Here is a 20167-nt window from a genome sequence, read left to right on the forward strand (position 1 = left end):
CAGTGCTGCTGTCAAAATCTCACCTCTCTGCCAGAGGACATAGCCTTGGCCCGTTGAGAATGTGGCAGCACCACGCTATCTCCAAAGTGCCACATTTAACTGCACCCCCCACAAGCACACAGGCTGAAAACTCCTCATATGCTGCATAAAATCATGCTGAAGTACATAGCAGCTTATATGCAACTGCACTTTCTTTATCAATTCTTCCAGTTTAAGGAATTAATGTATTCCACTTGTTCAGTCTTGTTTCCCTCTCAGTTCAGTATTATGTTGGTCACATTAGCTTCATATGTTTTACAGTCCACTTTGAATTCAATAAATTCGCTGATGCTATTAGAACCACTCAAGCACAATAACAATATGTGGGTTTTACAGGAAAAAGAATAATCTAACCATTTCATCTAATTCTGTTGGACACATTATGGCAATAATAACAACAGTAATAATACTAATACTACTACTACTACTACTACTATACTAATAATAATAGTAATGACGTAACTGCCTTACATTAAGTAAATTTCAATATTACAAGGCGCACTATGACTGATTTACTCAGCAGCAGTGTATTAGTGCTTTCCATTAGAGGCTTGCATCGCTTCAGCTCTGCAAAATGGTAGTTAATAAATAATAAAGCTCATATCTAACATAAACTCACTTAATAAGCCATATTCAATGCATTAAGTTTTTTTTATGTTCAACACCTCTGCCTAGTTTAATTCACCTGCTGGCAATAGTTTATACAGGTAGCAATTTCACTTAACTCTAAATGGCTGGTTTCTCTTATGATCAAATATCACTGGATAATAATGTGATAATCAGTCAAATGCCATGGTGTGAAAATCCTTGACACATGGCTATCAAATCTCAGGATTAAAGTCCACTGTCAACACTTCACAACCTGGATTCCTGACTGAATGTCCCTGTAAAACCATTAGTATGACGACAAACACACGGATCCAGATTAGTTATTTAATGGCTACTAACCCACAACCTAAATTTAGGTCTAAAGGGCAGTTTATAGATTGAGCACAAGTCTGAAATTTTGGTCCCACCTGACAACTGCAAGACATACCATCACAAGGGTTCTCTATTATGTTTCGTCAAGGACCTTCAACAGAATTACATAACAGAATAATGTGTAGACTTAATGACAGTGAACGAGTGGTTTCTAATTACTGAATTACATGCAGTAGTCTAATTATTATTAGATCTTGATATCTTTTACTAGAGCTGCATTGTTGTCTAAAAAGTGTTAACACGTCATTGCAGGACCTGACTTCTCTACCATTTACACACACGCTGTAGTGTATTTTCAACAATTCCAACATGCTGCCATGCTATTGTAACTCACCAGTAAACAGAATATCTACCTAGGGTTGGACAATAAACACAGATAATGATCATAACATAATTTCATTATTGCTGTACACATTTTTTTCCTCATTGTGCTTTGTTTTAGATATTCTATCTCTGGATTTCTGAAACATTGTGTTGCATTAAAGCCTTCACCATGTTCTGACCATAAAGAACACTGCCATTATCTTACTCAGATCAGCTGCTAAAATGAAAGAAATAATGATTTGACATTTAATACTAATTAACAATATTGCCTGAAATGAAAATGTATATCACGATAACATTTTTGGCCAAATGTAGCTGTATGCATGTCATCTGCCAAACCTCAAAAGCCTGAAAGGTTTAGATTAGAATTTAAGGTTTTATAAAGCTGCAGACTTCAGAGGACAATGTGTGTCTCTTCAGTAAGAACCGAATGGCCTTGGAAAGCCTATTTCAATGATGAACAAACTTGGCTGTGGTCTTTTTAACTAAGCGAGTGACATTCTGAAAAACAGAGAACAAGATCAGACTTTCTGAATGCGCCTTTCCATAAACTATCACATGACCATGAGAAAACCTGCAAAGATCAGCTTTGCTACTTCTCTATAATGTATTAGCTACCAAGCCTGTCATGTTCATTGATGTTGCTTTAGTTGTACATAATGAATCATATAACAAAGGGAATGAAATGATGCAAAATAAATGGTGAATTAACACCCATTTACTGAAAGCACTAGTAGAACTCAATATATGACGTGCCTTCACCCCAAATAAATAGCTCATCTCCACCTGCAGCTTTCCTTTACCTAGATGCTGTTATTTTCCCATGATGACACAGATATGCCCATACTCATAAATCATAAGACCTGAAGTCTGCTATCAGGAGATCAGTGCTGCCCACTTGATATACTGAAGCAGGGTATTTAAATACCCTGGCGAGTTAACTTCCATCTACGTTGTCATGATAAAAGTTTCTAAAATTCACAGAATTATGTTGTATGAAGGCTTTGAACTATTTACTCAAATCCTAATTTGTTTAGGAATTTAATCAAGGAAAAATACACTAATTATCTATACATATACACCAACCCAAACACTGTACATGCTTGATAAACTGTTTTAAATCTGCTTCCATAGGGTACATGGACTATAAAAGCTTAATGAATGGTGGTCTCAGACATCCAAGCCATGCTATTTCACACCAATAACCTGAGCAAAAAAAATAGTCAATTATGAGTTAACTGAACAGGGAAACTGTCCAGACCTTGACTGACAACATTCTGAGACTGATAATTGATGCACAATATCTGTTCTAACATTGTCACAGTTCAGGTTACCTGAAATGTGTAAATGATTAATAAGGTAATGCTTTTCTTGCTGTTAAAGTAAAAGCTCTCAACATAATATTTCTGGTTCATAATAAGACTCTCATTAACAGGAAATCATAGTCTATTTCATTTTGTCTGACCAACGCCTGTCACACCTGAAGGTTAAAGTTAAGGGCAAGGCAGTTCAGTTGTAAATAAGGTCTTGGTACTGCAAATTTAGCTAATAGGCTCCTGTAGGTAGGTGTACTTGGCATTCTGCTGTGAGCAGCAGTTAGCCAAAGAATGACCGTCTCAGAGAAACATACACTATACCGAGCCTCTTTCCTGCATTTCCTGTTCACTTGGACGTTTCACTATGTGAAGAGAAACTGAACACTCCAAGGTTACAAACCCATCAAACTTACACCCCCACACCCCACCCCCAACAAGGCTGATACACTTGTTGCTGTTAATTTGAACCTTGAACATTATGGGGGAAATCCTTACAATGTTGTACATCCTGGCATTGTAATCACCTATAGAGGCAAAGCCGCAGTTAAGTTAAAACAAATCACCAATATGGAATTTTATCAGTATTAGACCATACTCACACAGTGGGCATTTGCATTTGACAGCTCATATGCTGGTATCAAAAGGATAATTTTCCCACTGCTATGCTGTTTAAATAATGAAAATAACTTGACCAGCATGATGTGAAAATGGATCCAAATGTAAACTTGACATCTACAATAATTGTATTTAAGAATATACAATATTTAATGTATTTAAAAGGAATATTCTACTTAAAAAACGTTTTCAGCATAAAATACATGTAGGTTTTAAGATGTGGAGTCAGTAAGTTGGTAGCTTCCTCTTTCTGTGGCAGTTTAGAACAGCTAGTATCTACAATGCTTTTACCAGTTTCCAGCAGTGGCCCAGTTTCATTACTCTACCCCCTTTAAAAGAGCCCTAGAAACTTCAAACACCAATGCATAATAATCCACTTTTGTTCACTTGTATGCATGCCCAAATATGCAAAAGTAAGGCCAAAAATATAGCTTCTGTCTTTCATTAGCACAGTTATCATTTGCATTTTTCACTTTGAGCCAACACTAGGAAAGGAGCTAGCTAAAAGCAACAAAAAGTTCTGCATAGATGTGTTTGATACTGAAATATTCTTTCAAAATGTAAACATCCCACTAGCTACCACGCTGCTGCTAACAGTAAGTGTGAATATTGCTACCACTGCCCAGTCCATCACAAAAGATATAATATTCCACTAGTACTTGGTCAAAGAAGTCATTTGATCTTCATTTTACATATTGTCAGACTTCAAGCTATTTTGGTTCTGTTCTTTAGACAGGTGATCTATACTGCTTCAGAACTTAGTGAACCATCATGCTGGCGTCAGCTCTTTTAGTGTACAGAAGTGTCACAATTTGTACTACAATTAAATGGAACAGAATGTTAACTGTAATGCACTGGTGGACTGACACAAGATTGATGTTTCTACAACTTCACTATGATACCATACTGAAACTAGTTCCTTCTTAAAGCAAGGAAACCCTTAAGATAGAATACACCTTGGTTATACACAGCTCCATTTAAAAACCGGACAAAGTTTAAGAAAACTGTGGTTCACTCCTTTCCTCCTTTATTCCATAGAGAAATTTGTTAATGCAATCAACTGCAATATATGCATCAACAAAAATGTTCACTTTATGGCTTGTAATCTGATTTAACCCCAGTATACTCATGCTGCTAACTGTCCATTTGGTAATATAATCTGCTTTCAACTGCTGTTGTGAAGAACTGCCAGAGGGGAGAATTAGCTGCAAACTGTGAATGCCTTCTTAAACTGTACATTTCATCATTAAATTGTTTTCATAAACCTGTCATGGTTAAAGAAAATTCTGCACGTCTGATGGATAAAAAAAGGCATTGATCCATGTAACCTTTACAGATACAGACAACTTAATGCTATGTAATCCAAGCTTTCACATTTAAGTAATGAATTAAAATTATACATTTGTCACTGTGTTACCTTCCCTGTCTGGTTCACTGCATTCTGCTGATCAGTGGTGTAATGTTAATGTTCACACTGACTTCCTCCAAAGTCATTATTTGTTTAAATATTAATACCAACCAAACCAAAATAGAGCATTACTACAGCATCAACAAAACATTATCGTCAGTGATTAGTTAATAGCCTGCAAAAAATATGTAAATGCAAAGTAAATGTGACAAACTTTTTCACATACACCTACTGTTCACACAATGGCTGTCATTTGCCTAAATACCACTGTCAAACTTACAAACCCTGTATGAAAAACAAACCAAGTTGTTACCACATCCTCTTCAATCAAGTAGCGTCACTTCTATGCCTTTAGTCAAGACTGAACTGACACAGACAAGCTGCATACATGGGAAAAACTATTTGTAGTCATGGCTAGGAGGAAGGCGAGTTATTGAAATCAGATTGTAGCAGTAGTGATCTCTCTAAGTGATGGCTACATACTCTGGGGTGCTTGCAAACAGCATGCTTGAGCAGAATCTGCACAGATAGATAGTGCAGCTGCATCAAAGGACTTACAGCACCACAGACAGGCATAAGTAAATGTGCTGTGTTTGCTGCATGGCACATATTAACAATCAGAATGCACATCAAGCTTGGGATCAAATTAAAAATGCGATTCAAGGTTTTAGAGCATGCTCTAGTTACCATCACTTCATTGTCTAAACAGATGAGAGTAACAAGATAAATACTATGCATGAAGCTGCTTCATATCCTGTCACAGTAACCCACAATATTAAATATAAGGCTTCTGCTTTAAAAGGTTAATTACTCAAATTTGGCGCTGGGTGTAAAATACCACACACATTAGTCTGGTGCATGGCAGTTTAGATGATATAATGAAACGACAGAGTTGACTGTATTCTTGCAGGATCTCACAGCTCTACTGTCATTTCACTTAGCATCTACAGTAAGTCACAGGTTTGAGAGGAAGCACGCCTCCATCTCCCTATTTGGCAGCAAAGCATGCACAATAAATTAATCAATTTGACAAGCAAACAAAAACAAGCACCGGCTACAGAACAACATGAAAGCTTATGACAAAATGTGGTTACCTGGGCTCAGGCAGGATGATTTTCTTACTGGCCCGGGCCGCTGGAGTAGATTTGCTCTTCTCCATCGCCATCAAATAACTGACATCAGCGAGCACTGCTTCGAGGTCCGCCATCTTTCGACCCTGGGACGACCAAATCAATAAAATACCGGGTTGGGGATGGTTGTTTTAGGGGTTTACAAAACAAAGTCCACCAGATATGACCAACATCAATGGCCGAGGTGCGTGACAGGGCCAGCAGAGCGGACGGTGGGGCTGACCATCGACTGGAATGGTGTCGTTGTCACAGGCTGTAGTCTGTTCACTTCGCCTCAAAGTGCCATCATTATGATGGAAAAAAGGAAATTTGGGAGGAAGACATTGGGTGACAGGTTGCAGGAGAAATATATATTCAGCAGAGGTTCTAGATCACCGTCCTTGTAATCCCATTTAATGCAAAAATTTCAGGTTTCTTGAAGGCGAATTGTAAGGGAAACAATGCAAGCAGACAGATGAGATCTTGTGAAAGCAGCACTTCCTCGCTTTATGGAGATGTGATATAGCCAACACAGATAGGTAGATGCACCAGATGCTGGATCTGAAGACAGCTGTCAAATCCTACAAGTCTCCGGAGACTTCCCTGGTCCTCCTGAAGGAAATATGTCCAAACGACTGGTTTGTCTCCAGTGCGGCATGTGTTTCTGGGTTTCTCCTTAAAATGTAAACACTGTGCTCTCGAAAGAAAAAAAAATGTTCTAATTTTAGAGGAATGGCAGTCAGTAGCTGCACAGTAGAAAATGTGAGTGGCTCCTCTTATGCTTCGACAACAGCAGAAAACCAGCTCTACTGTTAGAAAAACTAGACATGTTGTTGCCTCACCTCGTCTCAAACAGATTTGTGAGATCGAAATAACTCAAGAGGGAGGACACTTGGCGACAGGTTGTTTGAGAAATGTATATTACCACCCGCCCTTTATATCTCCGACGGTGCACCGAAAAGCTAATTTATGTTAGCACAAATTAAACCCTACATGCACCGGTTACAGATGAGCCCCGACTCATGATTTGCATTCCATAAAATCCACGCACCGCTGTTGTTTATGTTGCCGTCGTTGTCGGCTTCCTGTATAATGTTAAGGCTGAAATGTTCCTTATCGGCTTATCATTTGCAAAAGAAAGTCGCTCAAAAAGATGCACTTAAACACTTAAGGGGTTTAGCGCCAAATACAGTCCAAACAAGAGGTGTAATTAAGTAATCGTGAGTAAAATCCACGCGGCCCACAGACAACTTATTTCAGCCTGGTGGCAATATCGATATTTAGTTCGCCTGCTAGTTAGCTACCACGCTAGCTAGCAAAACGAAACCTGCTAGCCAGTAGGCTAACTAACGAATAATATATCGTGATAAGTCAGTCTGCACATCTAGTTTGGACTATTTCGGTTCCAGAGACACATAAAAATGCCCTTGTTGCCAGTAGGAAACACAGTCACTAGCTGGCAGACTAACAGACTAACATTGGCTCGATTTCAGACAGCGATTTAGTTACTTAATAACGTTAAGCTAACGGCAGCGAGTTAACTGGCCGCTCGTATCGGGGAAGTCTCGCAGGCTTTCCTAAAAAACAGTCTCTGAGAGTCCGATGAATTCAAAAATATTGTCACAATCCTGAAAGATAATCCATAGCTGCTTGATGAGTTACCCCGAGCGTTGGGGGGGACCCTCCTCGCCTGGAGACCCAGCACAGAGCTACTGACTGTGGGCTGATGGTGACGCTGATGGTGGAGGAGGGGGAGGGAGCGACGGGAGATGGAAATCGGCTGGCCAGCGGTAGTTTGCTTGTAACCGATAACTTTTCCTCTTCGCCGTGAATGTGGCAGTTGACAAGGCGACGGAGAAGACGGCAAATAAAACACAAGTAGACAGAAGAAAATGCCTAATATGACGTTGTGTTGGTGGGCTCCTTAAACAAGGAAACCACACAGAGGTCGATATCTGAAGTAAAACGAGCAAGAGCCGACCAGGTCGTCGTGCTCCGCCAGCCCCGAGCGAGCGACTCCTGCCTACCAGGCTATCCGCGCTGGGGAGCCCCACACTCGGCTAGTTTAACCGCTAAGTAGCTTCACCGAGTGTCCGTCCTCTGCCTCCCAGCAGAACACCACACGATACGTCCGTTTCTTGCGATTAAGCGGCTCGTTTTCCAGCTCCAATATGGCACATGTTTAGAAGAAGTCCCCTTCGATATATTTTTCTGTTTTTTTGCTAGCACAGTGGCACTGCTTGCTTTGTGGTTCAACTTCCTCCCACTGCGGCGGCGAGAGGCTTGTAAAACACGGAGCGGGTCAGTGGCTGGAGCCGGACCCGGACCCAGGCCATGTTCACGGTGGGGTTCGAAAATATTTAAACACAGTAATATGTTTCGGAACCAAAAAAAAGCAGAAACAATACGGCGTCATACACGACCAGCTCGTCGTGTCACCAGTTCATACGTGGGAATTTCCCTCTTTATAAATTTAGACCTTTTTTGTTTGTGATTTACGACATTTCAGTGAGAATAACAGCCAGTGTATTTACAGGAAATTACACAGAGGGGTACAGTTCCATGAGAAAAACGTAAAATGTAGGCCTCAGCAAAAATAAAAGCTTTGCTACAGCTAACAGTGCTCAGTATAACTACAGACTATTCTCTGTGTTGATACTAAATAACTTGTTTTTATTACCAGTCCAAATAATACAGTTGCAGCCGCCTATGACAGTAACAAATAACACACCAGACTAAATGATTTTCTATATGACGCCCAGATAAGCTGATGTGTGTCTCTTGTTTTATTGGTGGAAACGCAGTGCCGTTTTCTGGTCAGTAATGGTAATGCTCCTTAATACACTGCAATAGACTGCTGCTTATTGTGTTTATATTAATATCTCCAGTATAGATACCATAAAGGAAGCTAATGATACTTTTTAACCTTGAAAAAGCATGCTATACACATTTTAAGAGTGTCCCTATCTAGATTCAGCTCAAATATTAGTGAAATGCCTTTAAATTCAGACAGGAACAGCTATAAGTTGCATGTGCACCATGTGTAGTTTTTAGAAATACCAATGAATGATTTAGTCTTTCAAACAAAAACAGTAAATCCCTTATCTATGTAAGTTTCGTGAAATGCAAGATTATACTTCTGTTGACATTCACTTGATATTGACTAATGCATCTCTTATAAAAAGTTATTGCTGATTGTTTTCTATCAGTTTTACATCTATGCTTTGTTTATTAACCCACTTGTCCATTATCATCTGTTCAAGTTCATTCTTTATTGCTAAAACACTCACACTAGGTAGTTCCTATTACACCCTTATGTGAACTCTGTCAGACTGATTATCATTCAGAAAACTGTGAAATGTGTAAAAGATGGCACTGGCATCCAATTACACATTTTATGAACCTATCTGTTAAGCAGATACATTGGTGAAAGTCAGTAGGGTTTAAGAAAGACAGTTTATTCAGCACTGGGAAGAAGCAAGGGTCAAAGGTGAAGGGTCACATGGGAGAAAGGGTTTGGATAAGTTGTTACTGCTGAATACGGCGGATGGACTGGATCTGAGGGGTCTGGCAGTGGGAGCCAAACTCCCTGAAGTGTTTGTACTCCACAGTGACGATCACACTCCATGATATACTGGTATCCACGATAACCAGGGTACTGGTAGCACACGAATCTGTTGAGAAATCACAGTGAGAATGAGGGAAGTGCCGATGAAATTGTTGCGAAAGATTGTGAAAGGCTAAGCAGGACTATTTTAGACTGCTGTGCAGAGGCTGAAGAAATAGGTGAGCATTAAATCAAATGTGGAAGGCATGGGAAATGGCAGAGTCTACTGGGCACACTTACGCTCCAGACTGGATCCTGAAAGAGCCAACTTCATTGTTGCACCAGCCCATGGCCTGGAGGGAGGGATAATCGTCGCTAAGCTCACCCTTACGGCCCATGAAGTTCTCACGCTCGTAGATAGTCATACGACACTCTCTGTGGTTCTGTTGAGGAGGAAAAAAAAAAGTTGTTTTTCCAGATGCTCAAGTCTACATGAATTATCTGACAAACACAAAAGTAGAGTGAAAAAGGGTCACAGTATTTTGTTGAACTTACAGCACAGGCAATGGGCCTGAAGGAAGTCATTCTCTCAATGTGATAGGCATTGCTACCTCCAAAAGCATCACACTGGGGGTACTCTCCCCTCTCCAGCACGAACTGCTGTCCCTGGTAGGAGGCATGCTCATAACCCACCCAGCTGAAGAAAAGCATGGGAAGAAAAGTGAGTTAATAAGCATCATCTTCTCATTACCCTTTCTGACTCTCAACGGTCTCAGCCATTTAACCTTACTCATCAGAAGCCTAAAAATATCATCTCAAGTCAGCAACTTGAGACAAGTCCAACTGCCTTTCTTTTCACATGAATTAAGAGCTTTTGCCTTTTCTTCCAGTGACTGTAAAACCACTCTGCATGTGTGTATATGTTTACTCACGCTCCACTCTCCACCCTGAGGGAGCGCACAGACTCAAAGCCAAACTCCATCACGTTGCAGCACTCAGAGGTGAACTCATGGCGACGGCCCTGGAAGCACTCCTCATCAAAGACAATGATCTGGAAGGGCAAAGCAGACATAGGGTGGCTCAAGAAGACATGTGGATGTGGTAGCACCTATGTACTGTTTCATTAAAGAACTATTTGGTATTGGACAGTGCGATCAATAGCTTTTTATTTTAACTTTAGCTTTAATGTATTGTAACTCATCCACTTAAACTACACATTGCTATGTACTTGTCATTTAGCAGACTCTTCTTGCATTAGTGTAAGCTATATTTTTCTTTAATTGACACCTGTGGCTACACACAAGTCAAACAAATTTTTACTTAATATATGTCATATAAAGTGTTTTTTTCTTCTATATAATCAATCCCTAGTGTTTGTCCGATCCATGTTTTTAGAAAGATGAAAAACCTTGACAACCGCCATGATTTTTTAGTTTCATTCTTAAAATCTATGAGCAGTGAGTCAATAGCCTCCAAAATTGCCCAATTTACCATTTAGTACCATTTAGTGGCTGTATGATGTATTCATGTATGCTTATATATTAGCACTGGGCCTTGTGAAAATTGAAAGCTGTGGTGTTAGTTGAGATTTCAGCTCTTGAATCTTTCTTTTTGAGTCTAAAAATGTGTTTTTAAGTTGGCATTCTTTGACATTCTGCCTCTCTCTGTGAAATTATGTTTCTCTATATTTTCTGCTCTGGTTCCCTTTATTGATTATGATACTTAATCCATACGTAATTACAGCCAACAAGACAAAACAAATGAATCCTGTCAATATCATATCTCTGATAGCTTATTAATGCATCATACACTAGAACTGCTTGACAGTGAAACACTGTCACCAGAGTTTCAAGCTAAGGTGGGGTGGGTATGAAGGTAATATATTAATTATCTAAAAACAATTTGGAGATTGACCTTCAAAACCTGATTGGGTGTTTGGCCACACTTTTATAAGATCTGGCAACTCTCCCTCATCCCTCCCTCTCAGTAAAATGTGTAAGATAGATAGTTGATGCATGAATGTGTTTTTCATTCCACAGACTCACCTTCCAGTGGCCGGAGAACTTGGTGCAATGGTGAGTCATCTTGCCTGAAAGAAAAGTAGGCCTACAATTGAAAACAACAGCTACAGAGGTCACACTCACCAAGACACGAGAATAAGACGACACATTGAATATACTGAGGAAGAGCAAGCTAAGTATTCAAGTTGAAACTGAAGACAGTAATTAAAACATGCAAAAAATATCATGATACACATATTTTACTTGCATGAATATCACAGCACAAGAGTCAATACAGCTGACTAAAGAATTATTCTATGCAAACAAAAAGCCTGTTCTGGAACTTAGCATGCTGAATAGTCAATACAGCTGTGGCTTTGTTGAGAAAGTATCAACAGCATAGTGGTCTGCATACTGGAATCACCCTGAATCCATGATTCTGAAAGTATCTATTTATGGTTCCTGGACAAAAATGTGAGGGTCTAAGAAGCCAGGGGCTTTATCTGGACTTCTTTTGCTCTCCCACCCATTCTATCTTGTTATCTTATTTCCTGCCCATTTTCTCCCTGCTATTACTGAGAATTTCCACCATCACCACTATTTATCTCACCACTGGGTGTAGTGATGGTTTTTGGGCCCTAGAGCCCGACCGGCTCTGATGTGACAGGGTTTGGGATGGAGTGTGTGCATATGGGGGGCTGCTATACCCTGGCTGTGCTACCCTGGCTGTGCTGTCTGTCTGGCTGAGGGACAGGGACTCACCTTGCTTTGATTCCCTTGGGTTGTCCTGCCGTGAGAGTGAGAGGAGCCACGCGCCCCCACCCTTTTAAAGCCTCCCCTGGCAAGGGGCCATGCTGAAAGCCCCGGCTCAGCAGGAGGGAGGGGCCTTTCTCTTTGTCCACCCTGACAAAAGCGTGGATAATCGGTGCAGGGGCAGAAGTGCAAACGCCACATTATCACCATAGGCTGTGGACATGGAGACACAGGAATATAAGTGAGACAAGACAGAGTGAGAGTCTCTGAGAAAATACCAAGGGCCAAGGTTAGAGTGGGGTGGAGGGATGGAGAGAACCGAAGCAGCTAAAAGCTATTTACAGTGTTACTTTGAATCATCTTTACATTTAATATTCTCTGTTTAACTGTTTGATGTAACATTTTTATCTCACCTGGTCCGATAAATACACATTTACTGGTTTAGGGCAGACTGTCTTAATAAAATGAAAATGCACCAATTTGACAGTTGGGACTGCTGTCCTCTAAAAGTAAATTTAAGTGTACAAAAGTATTTTTTGGATATTCAAAGAAATATTTAGTAGATGACACAAATGGGTTGTTTTACTGTCCAAAAATTAAATTCACGTGTAATTGTCCCTTTGACATATTAATAATCCTATTTACATTTGAAAGGATAAGTCCATGATTATTACATGTTTAACCAACAGGATGTGATGTATACAACAGTTCTGCCAAATGTGTGCCTTGTTACATAATCAACCTCAAACAAGAGAGCAGAGGCCCTGAATGGGCATCTTAACTTAAATATTCAGTAACAGAAACATTTCATCTGAATGAATCATCATTGTAAAAGGTAACTTCATTTAAAAGGCAAATTTCACTGTTCAGTACCATTGTGTAATAACACCCTTATTTTGTCATCACAGTGAAAATCATGCAGCATAAATTACACAATAGTGGAAAAAGATGTAGATAAAAAAGGAAAGGTCATGGGGTCACCAAAATCACCAATAGATATTTACAGATAATGTTAAAGAAAAATCGTTCTTTAATTACACAATAATATTTGTTGAAAAATCAGACTTAATAATCTCTGTCAGCTGACTTTTTTTTTTTTTTTTTTTTTTTTTTTTTTTACATTTTACAGACATGATTAAGAAGCAGGAAATAAAATAAAGTGTGGGAAGGAGATGTACTGATGTGTTAGACGAGTAAATGGAAGAAAATTGGACAACAAAAGCCTCAAGGGGAAGCTGTATTGATAGTAGCAGGATGTGAAAGTCAGGGCTGTTGAAAAATCAATAGGTTTCTTCCTTTTGGGATTCCACAATTTGTGTCAAGACTCATGAGATTAAAAAAAAGTTTTGCCCTATAGTGATACTAGACGAAAGGTCTATGGGTCAATAGATTTCAAGATCGAGTTTCTTTAAAATCTGCATGTCAAATTTGTTGTTAGTTCAGCTACTTTTTGAATAATGATAGTCAATGACAAAGTCAGAAACATATAAAAAGAAGCCACTTTGTATCCTCTATTCCTTAATGGAAGCAATGATAAGTCTAGAAATCACAATCCAAAATTATGGATTTAAGAAAATTCTGGTTTAATAAGAATTCAAATATGCCAGAGTGCTAATATGCTATATAATTTGCAACATTTCAAATTCAATTAGAAACAACTGGCTTTTGATCTGTCCAAAATAACAAGAAACAAGACTATGAATTTCAAACATTTCATTACTGGCTTTGGTTCTTGATAGGTTTTGATATGAAGAGCTAAATTTCCATTTCAGACAGTACCATAAATTTATCAACTTTGGTCCCCAACCTTAGTGATAATAAAGTATGCAACAGGAACCACACAGATTATGCAGCGGGATTAGTTCATATCTAATCTGCACATATCAAACACAGATTAACCCTGCTTCCCCCACACCAATAATCACGGTTGAGGTGATAATCCACACATAATCCACGAATTATCATCATCACTATCAACCTTTATTTCACCTTTACAGGCCAGAAAAAAGTTTGCCAGCTATAATGATGATGTTGTGATTAGTATGGACTGATATTTGTTTATTAGATAATATTTATTTAGTAGCTGAATCCAATTTTATTGCAGTAATATGTCTTTTTCATCAGAAATAAAGATTTCTCTTTCCTTAATCAGACAAACTTTTTTTATGCTGTTGTTTTCTGGTACAGTTCAGGCTTTTAGCTAGGTGGCTAGTTTTAGCTATGTTAGCAAATGATCACAAAACACAGACATGGCTCTGTGACTGATGAGAGTCAGTCTGAATCAGTTCTTGTAGGTGAAAAAAAAAGCCTATTTAAAGTGGGGAGTTGAATCTGAATGCACTTTGCATGGGATAGCATAAAGCCTGAAAACAGTGAAAATAGAGATTTTTGGAGACTTGTGAATTTATCACCTTTGCACTAGTCAGAGGTGTGTATGATGGATATCGTACAAAGACATTTTTTATTTCAGTTTAGCTCCCAACTTATATCCAACACTACTCCGACCTCAACACCTTTAAATCCCTTTTAAAAACGTATTTATTTAAGATTGCTTTTAATGTTTAATTTTAATGTTTAATAGCTTTATATTCATATACTTGCCTTTTGCACCTGCTTTTTACTGGTTTTTAATGTGTTTGGTGTCTGTTTTATCTGCTGCATGTAAAGTGTCTTTGCGTTCTATGAAAAGTGCTATACAAATAGAACGTTCATTATTATGTTATTATTATATTATTATTATTATTATTATTATTATTATTATTATATAACAACACAGTTTACAGGCTTTAACAAACCTAATGATCACTAGAAAGCTTTAAAGAGGTTGTTAGATATATTCTTACGGGCTAGCTGATTTCTCCTGATAAGGCAGGATAAGTGTATTTAAGACATATAGTGATGCCTAAATGTTTGTTTGGAATGTTAGGTATAGCTGCACATAAAGATATTGCTAAAAAAAAATGGTTAAATATAAATGGCCCAACCCACTGCCCAGTAATCCAAGGATTCTGGAAGAGAGTCAAGAGAAGAAACTGACAAAATCTTACAAGTGAACTCCCCATTAGGCCCACTTATATTCCTAGGGAGCTATACCTAAGGAGACATACAGTTCAGATCAAAGACACATGTTACGGATGCTTTTATTAATCACTAAGAAATGAAAACTGTCAACTGGAAGGATCCAAAACCACTGAACATAACTCAGTGGGTACAGAGACTGAAAAGGGTCTACACTATGGAGCGAATGACCGCAAGTCTACAACTAAAGATGGACACTTTTGAACAAGATGGAACTGTGTTACTCAGTGTTTGGGGACAGATGAAGGAATGGGGGCTATTATGAGATTGTTATGTCTCTCCATGACTGATATTGTACTGCTGTAATTTTCCTTGCGAACAAACAAATATTTATTTTCTATGTAATTGCTCTTTATGGTATTTCTATTGTATTCCATTTATGTTTTATTTCATACAGTCCTATGTCAGAGAATGTTCTGTTTTGTAGAAAAATTTAAATATCTAAAAAAAAGTAAAAAAAAAAAAAAAAAGACCCAACCCTGAAAGACTGCCATCATATTGTTTACTTGGTTTTTGTGATAGAAGGAATCACACTTTACAGCAAACTCCAAAATGATAGATTTGATAAAATATGGGAGAAATGGAGGACCAATATTTTAATAAGATTGTGGAAATCGTTTTTTTTTATATTTATGTGTTCTCTTTCTTTATCAAACCGTATTTCCCTGTATATTGTTATTGTATTGTGTTTCATTGTGTACACCCCTCATTAAATGTTCTTTTTATTTTACTTTTTCTGTACAAAACCTTCTTGAAAAATAAAATTATAAAAAAAGAAAAATATTTTTAAAAAAGAAGACGAAGTGATGCCCTATCAGTGTTGCCACATGGGAAATGTTACAGTTTAAGTTTAAGTTATTATCGTCAATAAGTAATAACCCAAACACTTGCACTGGCTATAATATAGATTTGGCAAATAAGTTACTGCATACAATATGAATATCTAAAGTGTCTGATTTGTAACATGACAGCTTTGCTCTTGACTCTTATTCATCATCACCACAAGCATGACTGGGTGGAAAGACATCATGAGAGAGGAAATGTGTTTAATGAGTCAAATGAGCAACTGGACTGAATGCAATAATTCAAATACGTACAAATACAAATCATAATATTGTACTTAATAATAATATTACAAATATGTCACAAAATGATACATTCTTTGTTTTTGCTTGTATGTTATAAACAAAGCAAAATTATTACATAGAAGCCGTAATTATAATATTTCTGGCAAAACAGTTCCCTGTTGAACTCTATGTAAGAAAGCAAATTTTAGTTTGCACAGCCTTTGGTTATGCAAGGGTTGAACGATAACATCTATTAAAAAAAGATTTTTCTTGTCTTTTTTTGTGCAAAGTGAAAACAATCTAATGTCAAAATTTACTGTTAAGACTATTGTTACATGTTTGTGGTTCTGCAGGACTAAGAAATGGTATGGTCTCGTCAATGGGTTCAGATGGAGAGAGAATTTTAAATAGTAAGTCTATGTTTTTCATACAAGTCAAAAGAAAAAAAGAATAGGTTGTGTTGTTGTGTAGGTGGCAGTGTAGGTGATAGAGAGGGGGGATTACCTCTTTGTGCCCTCTGGACCTTTGCATTCCTTCTCTCTACATGCAACTAGCTTACAGCTCTACCACTCCAACACATGGGAAAAATGCCTGGGTCAGTTGTTTCCTTTGATAGTAAAATGCTTACAGGCAGGCCAGAGAGGCCGGCGGTGTTTTCTAGGCTACGTGATGACCCGGTGGCTTTGGCACAGGCCAACTGTGATGAGAGGCTTTCTATTGTGCTGTGAGCCTCTACGTTTGGCCTTTGCCAGAGTATAAAAGCTTGGGTACAGCGTTGAAGGGACCAGCACGAGCCAGCCTCCCTCACACGGCACTACAAGCTATACTAACGCAGGTAAGGACACACAGACACAGACATACACCAGTACATTCAGTGTAGTAGAGGGGGATGACCACACAACCAGAGTGAGGGCCCACTCCCTGCCCACCACACCCAGACAAGCCACCCTCAGCCTGGGGAAATGTCCACAAGTCCAGCACCCCAATGAGCCTCCCATATAACAGCAGGCTTGTGGTTTAGTTCCAAATCCAAATACTTATTGGATATACACATAAAAAATACTTCCCTACGACCCCTTTACACCTTGACTGGCCCACACTCACCCTCTGATATCCATATCTCCTTCCCTTTCATTCAATACAAACACTCCCATTTACACCTCTATTTTTGTTCATCCCCTTGTCTTCCTCCATCTCTCACCCAGACTCTCCTGAAGCCCCTCACCATGTCTCAGACTGCCAAGTCCGCCTCCAGCCAGGGCACTGATGCCAAGGACAAGGGAGCCCCTGCCCCCGCTGCCTCCAGCAAGGCCACCAAGACCGGCGAGCCTGGCATGGGATCCTACAGAGTGAGTCACTCCGGCATTAATGCTTTTCCAGCATCTACTCTGAATATGTTGTTAATGTCAGTGAAACCAAATTACAAAGCAGATTTGTCACTTAGCTCTTAAACTAACTTGTCTTTAAAATTTTTTGCTCATATCTGATGACATTTCTACTGCTACTTCAATAGAGATTAATTTGATATCTTATATTGTTTTTGGAAAACCCTGTGCTACTGAGCTTTATAAATAGTGAAGCTTTGCACATTCCAAATAGTAATTGCCACTGAATTACAGCAAAATAGCTGAAAATCCTTTCAAGTAAATGGAAAAACACAGTTACAGCAGAGCCTTTTGAGGTGATTTGTTTGCATAGTAGAGCTTGACTTATCCTGAAATTAATTTGAGTAATTGATTTTCTTTGGTTCTTGAAGCAAGTATTTGGATTTTTTGTCAATTCATGACTAGTTGCACTCAAAGTTCTAATATGTCCCCTGTGCAGATCATGCTGTTCGACCAGGAGAACTTCCAGGGCAGGATGATCGAGGTCCAGAATGAGTGTATGAACGTGTGTGACCGTGGCATGGATAGAGTGCGTAGTATCATTGTGGAGTGCGGCCCGTAAGTGGACACACACATCTACTCACTTAACCAGCTGCAGACAAACTATCTCTAATGTTCTACTGGCATATAACTGCCACCTTCCCACTAATTCTTCTCTCCTGTTCTCTCCACTCCTGTGCCCACTCTGTGCCTGGCGGCCTCCCTTCTCCAGCTTTGTTGCCTGGGAGCAGACTAACTTCCGTGGGGAGATGTTCATCCTGGAGAAGGGAGAGTATCCTCGCTGGGATACCTGGAGCAACTCCTACCGCAGCGACTGCCTCATGTCCCTCAGGCCATCCGCATGGTATGTGTTATAGTAAAGGCTTGTGTTATAAAACATTACATTTAGCCAAATTGTTACTCAGACGTAGGTGATTTATGATCTAATGGTCTTTATAAAATATTACAGCCTTTAGCTTATTTTGATCAAACTTGGCACAACTTTCTGCAGTACATTGTATATTATTAGATTTAATTTAGAAGATTAGTATGTTCCACTGAATAACTCAGTAATCATCAGCTCCAGTGGTGAACATTGGTGCAGATATAATGTATAAAACACAGACAGACCCTGTGACTCATACTGCCCTTACAGCCACTGTGGGGTTATAAAAAAACAAAGAAACAAAAAAAAAAAACTAGCACATGTAACAAAATAAGCCCATGTATCATGTATGCTCATTTTCTCCCTACAGGACAGCATGGAGCACAAGATCTGCCTGTATGAGCTCTCTGACTTCAAGGGCAACAAGATGGAGATCCAGGAGGATGATGTGCCCACCCTCTGGGCGCATGGCTTCTGCGACAGAGTGGGCAGCGTGAGGGTGCCTGGAGGATCGTGAGTACACACAGATAGAAATATTGTTCTGCTATAAATATAGCTTTGGTTTATGGCATTTTAAAGAGAAGTGATTCATTAGAGGATCAAGATTAATGACTTGATTTCTTTTAACTTCGTGACCATGCGGAGACACTTAATTATTGGCCTCAGAGCAAATGTATTGGTTCATATTCCATGTAAAGTAGAGAATCTTTGCAAAAAACACTTTCTTAGGCACTTGCTCTACAGGCAACCCCAGGCCTAGAGTTAGACTACAATGTAGTTGTTCATGACAAGTATGGTGTCATGTCATCACAAGGCTTGATGCTGACTGCATGATGTTTTGTTTGTTGATACTTATATTTTAAGCCAGCAATTCAGTGTCTGACAGGAAAACAGACATCTAATTATGACTGTAAATCCATCAAGAAATTCAATTAAAAGAAATTAATATAGAAGCCAATAGTTACAAGGATATATTCATGTCAAAAATACCACCACATAAACATCCAGCAAGATCTAGAAAAACAACTACTAAAAGAGGCCATAAATTAATAAAGAGGAAATGAGACTGCATTTGTGTTGGACTGCTCAGATGATCTAAAACCACTACACTGAAACTCACTGCCATCTCCCTGTTCTTGTCCAACTCAGCTGGGTGGGTTACCAGTACCCTGGATACAGAGGCTACCAGTACCTGTTTGAGTGTGGTGACTACAGACACTACAACGACTTCTGCGCCTTCCAGCCCCAGATCCAGTCCATGCGTCGTATCAGGGACATGCAGTTCCACCAGAGAGGATGCTTCACCTTCACCTGCCAGCAAGTGAATGAATGACACCTACTGGCCGTCTGGTGCTGTTGTAGCCAGGTCCTCTTAGCTTTTTATTTCTCCAAAGCCCCGTTCATCAATCCTTTCCTAAACATCTACCATCATCGCTCCATCCTAAAGGAAAGACAGAATGAGAGCATTACACTGGACAACCTTAAGTGACTTTTTATGGTGCTAAAATAAACATGTTGTGAAAAACCTGAACCCTCCCTGGCTGGATAACTTTTATTTATTGTACAGAAACAAAAGCTGTGTTTGGATAATATTCCTACAAGAAATTTATGGGGTCTAGGTAATGAAAGAGCTGTTTATTTTTTATCTCCTATGGCAGAACAAGCAATGCAATTGAGGGA

General features: G+C 39.0%; 2 protein-coding genes across 2 annotated transcripts; one reads left to right on the top strand and one right to left on the bottom strand.

Moving 5' to 3' along the window:
• Positions 1-9229: 9229 nt before the first annotated feature.
• LOC115430682 (beta-crystallin A4-like) lies at positions 9230-12211 on the bottom strand. The gene is given in 7 exon segments (XM_030150831.1): positions 9230-9402; positions 9404-9466; positions 9640-9782; positions 9895-10036; positions 10272-10390; positions 11385-11428; positions 12102-12211. Coding segments are annotated over 6 exon segments (588 nt in total). The 5' UTR covers positions 11424-11428; positions 12102-12211; the 3' UTR covers positions 9230-9320.
• A 4752-nt stretch (positions 12212-16963) lies between these two features.
• Positions 16964-19750, top strand: LOC115430683 (beta-crystallin B1-like). Its single transcript, XM_030150832.1, has 6 exons — positions 16964-17072; positions 17443-17586; positions 18062-18180; positions 18335-18466; positions 18858-19000; positions 19637-19750. The coding sequence occupies exons 2-5, from the start codon at positions 17464-17466 to the stop codon at positions 18982-18984; spliced, it is 501 nt and encodes a 166-aa protein (XP_030006692.1). The 5' UTR covers positions 16964-17072; positions 17443-17463; the 3' UTR covers positions 18985-19000; positions 19637-19750.
• The last annotated feature ends 417 nt before the right edge of the window (positions 19751-20167 follow it).

The sequence above is a fragment of the Sphaeramia orbicularis genome, chromosome 12 (assembly GCF_902148855.1).
Source record: "Sphaeramia orbicularis chromosome 12, fSphaOr1.1, whole genome shotgun sequence".
Lineage (NCBI taxonomy): Eukaryota > Metazoa > Chordata > Actinopteri > Kurtiformes > Apogonidae > Sphaeramia > Sphaeramia orbicularis.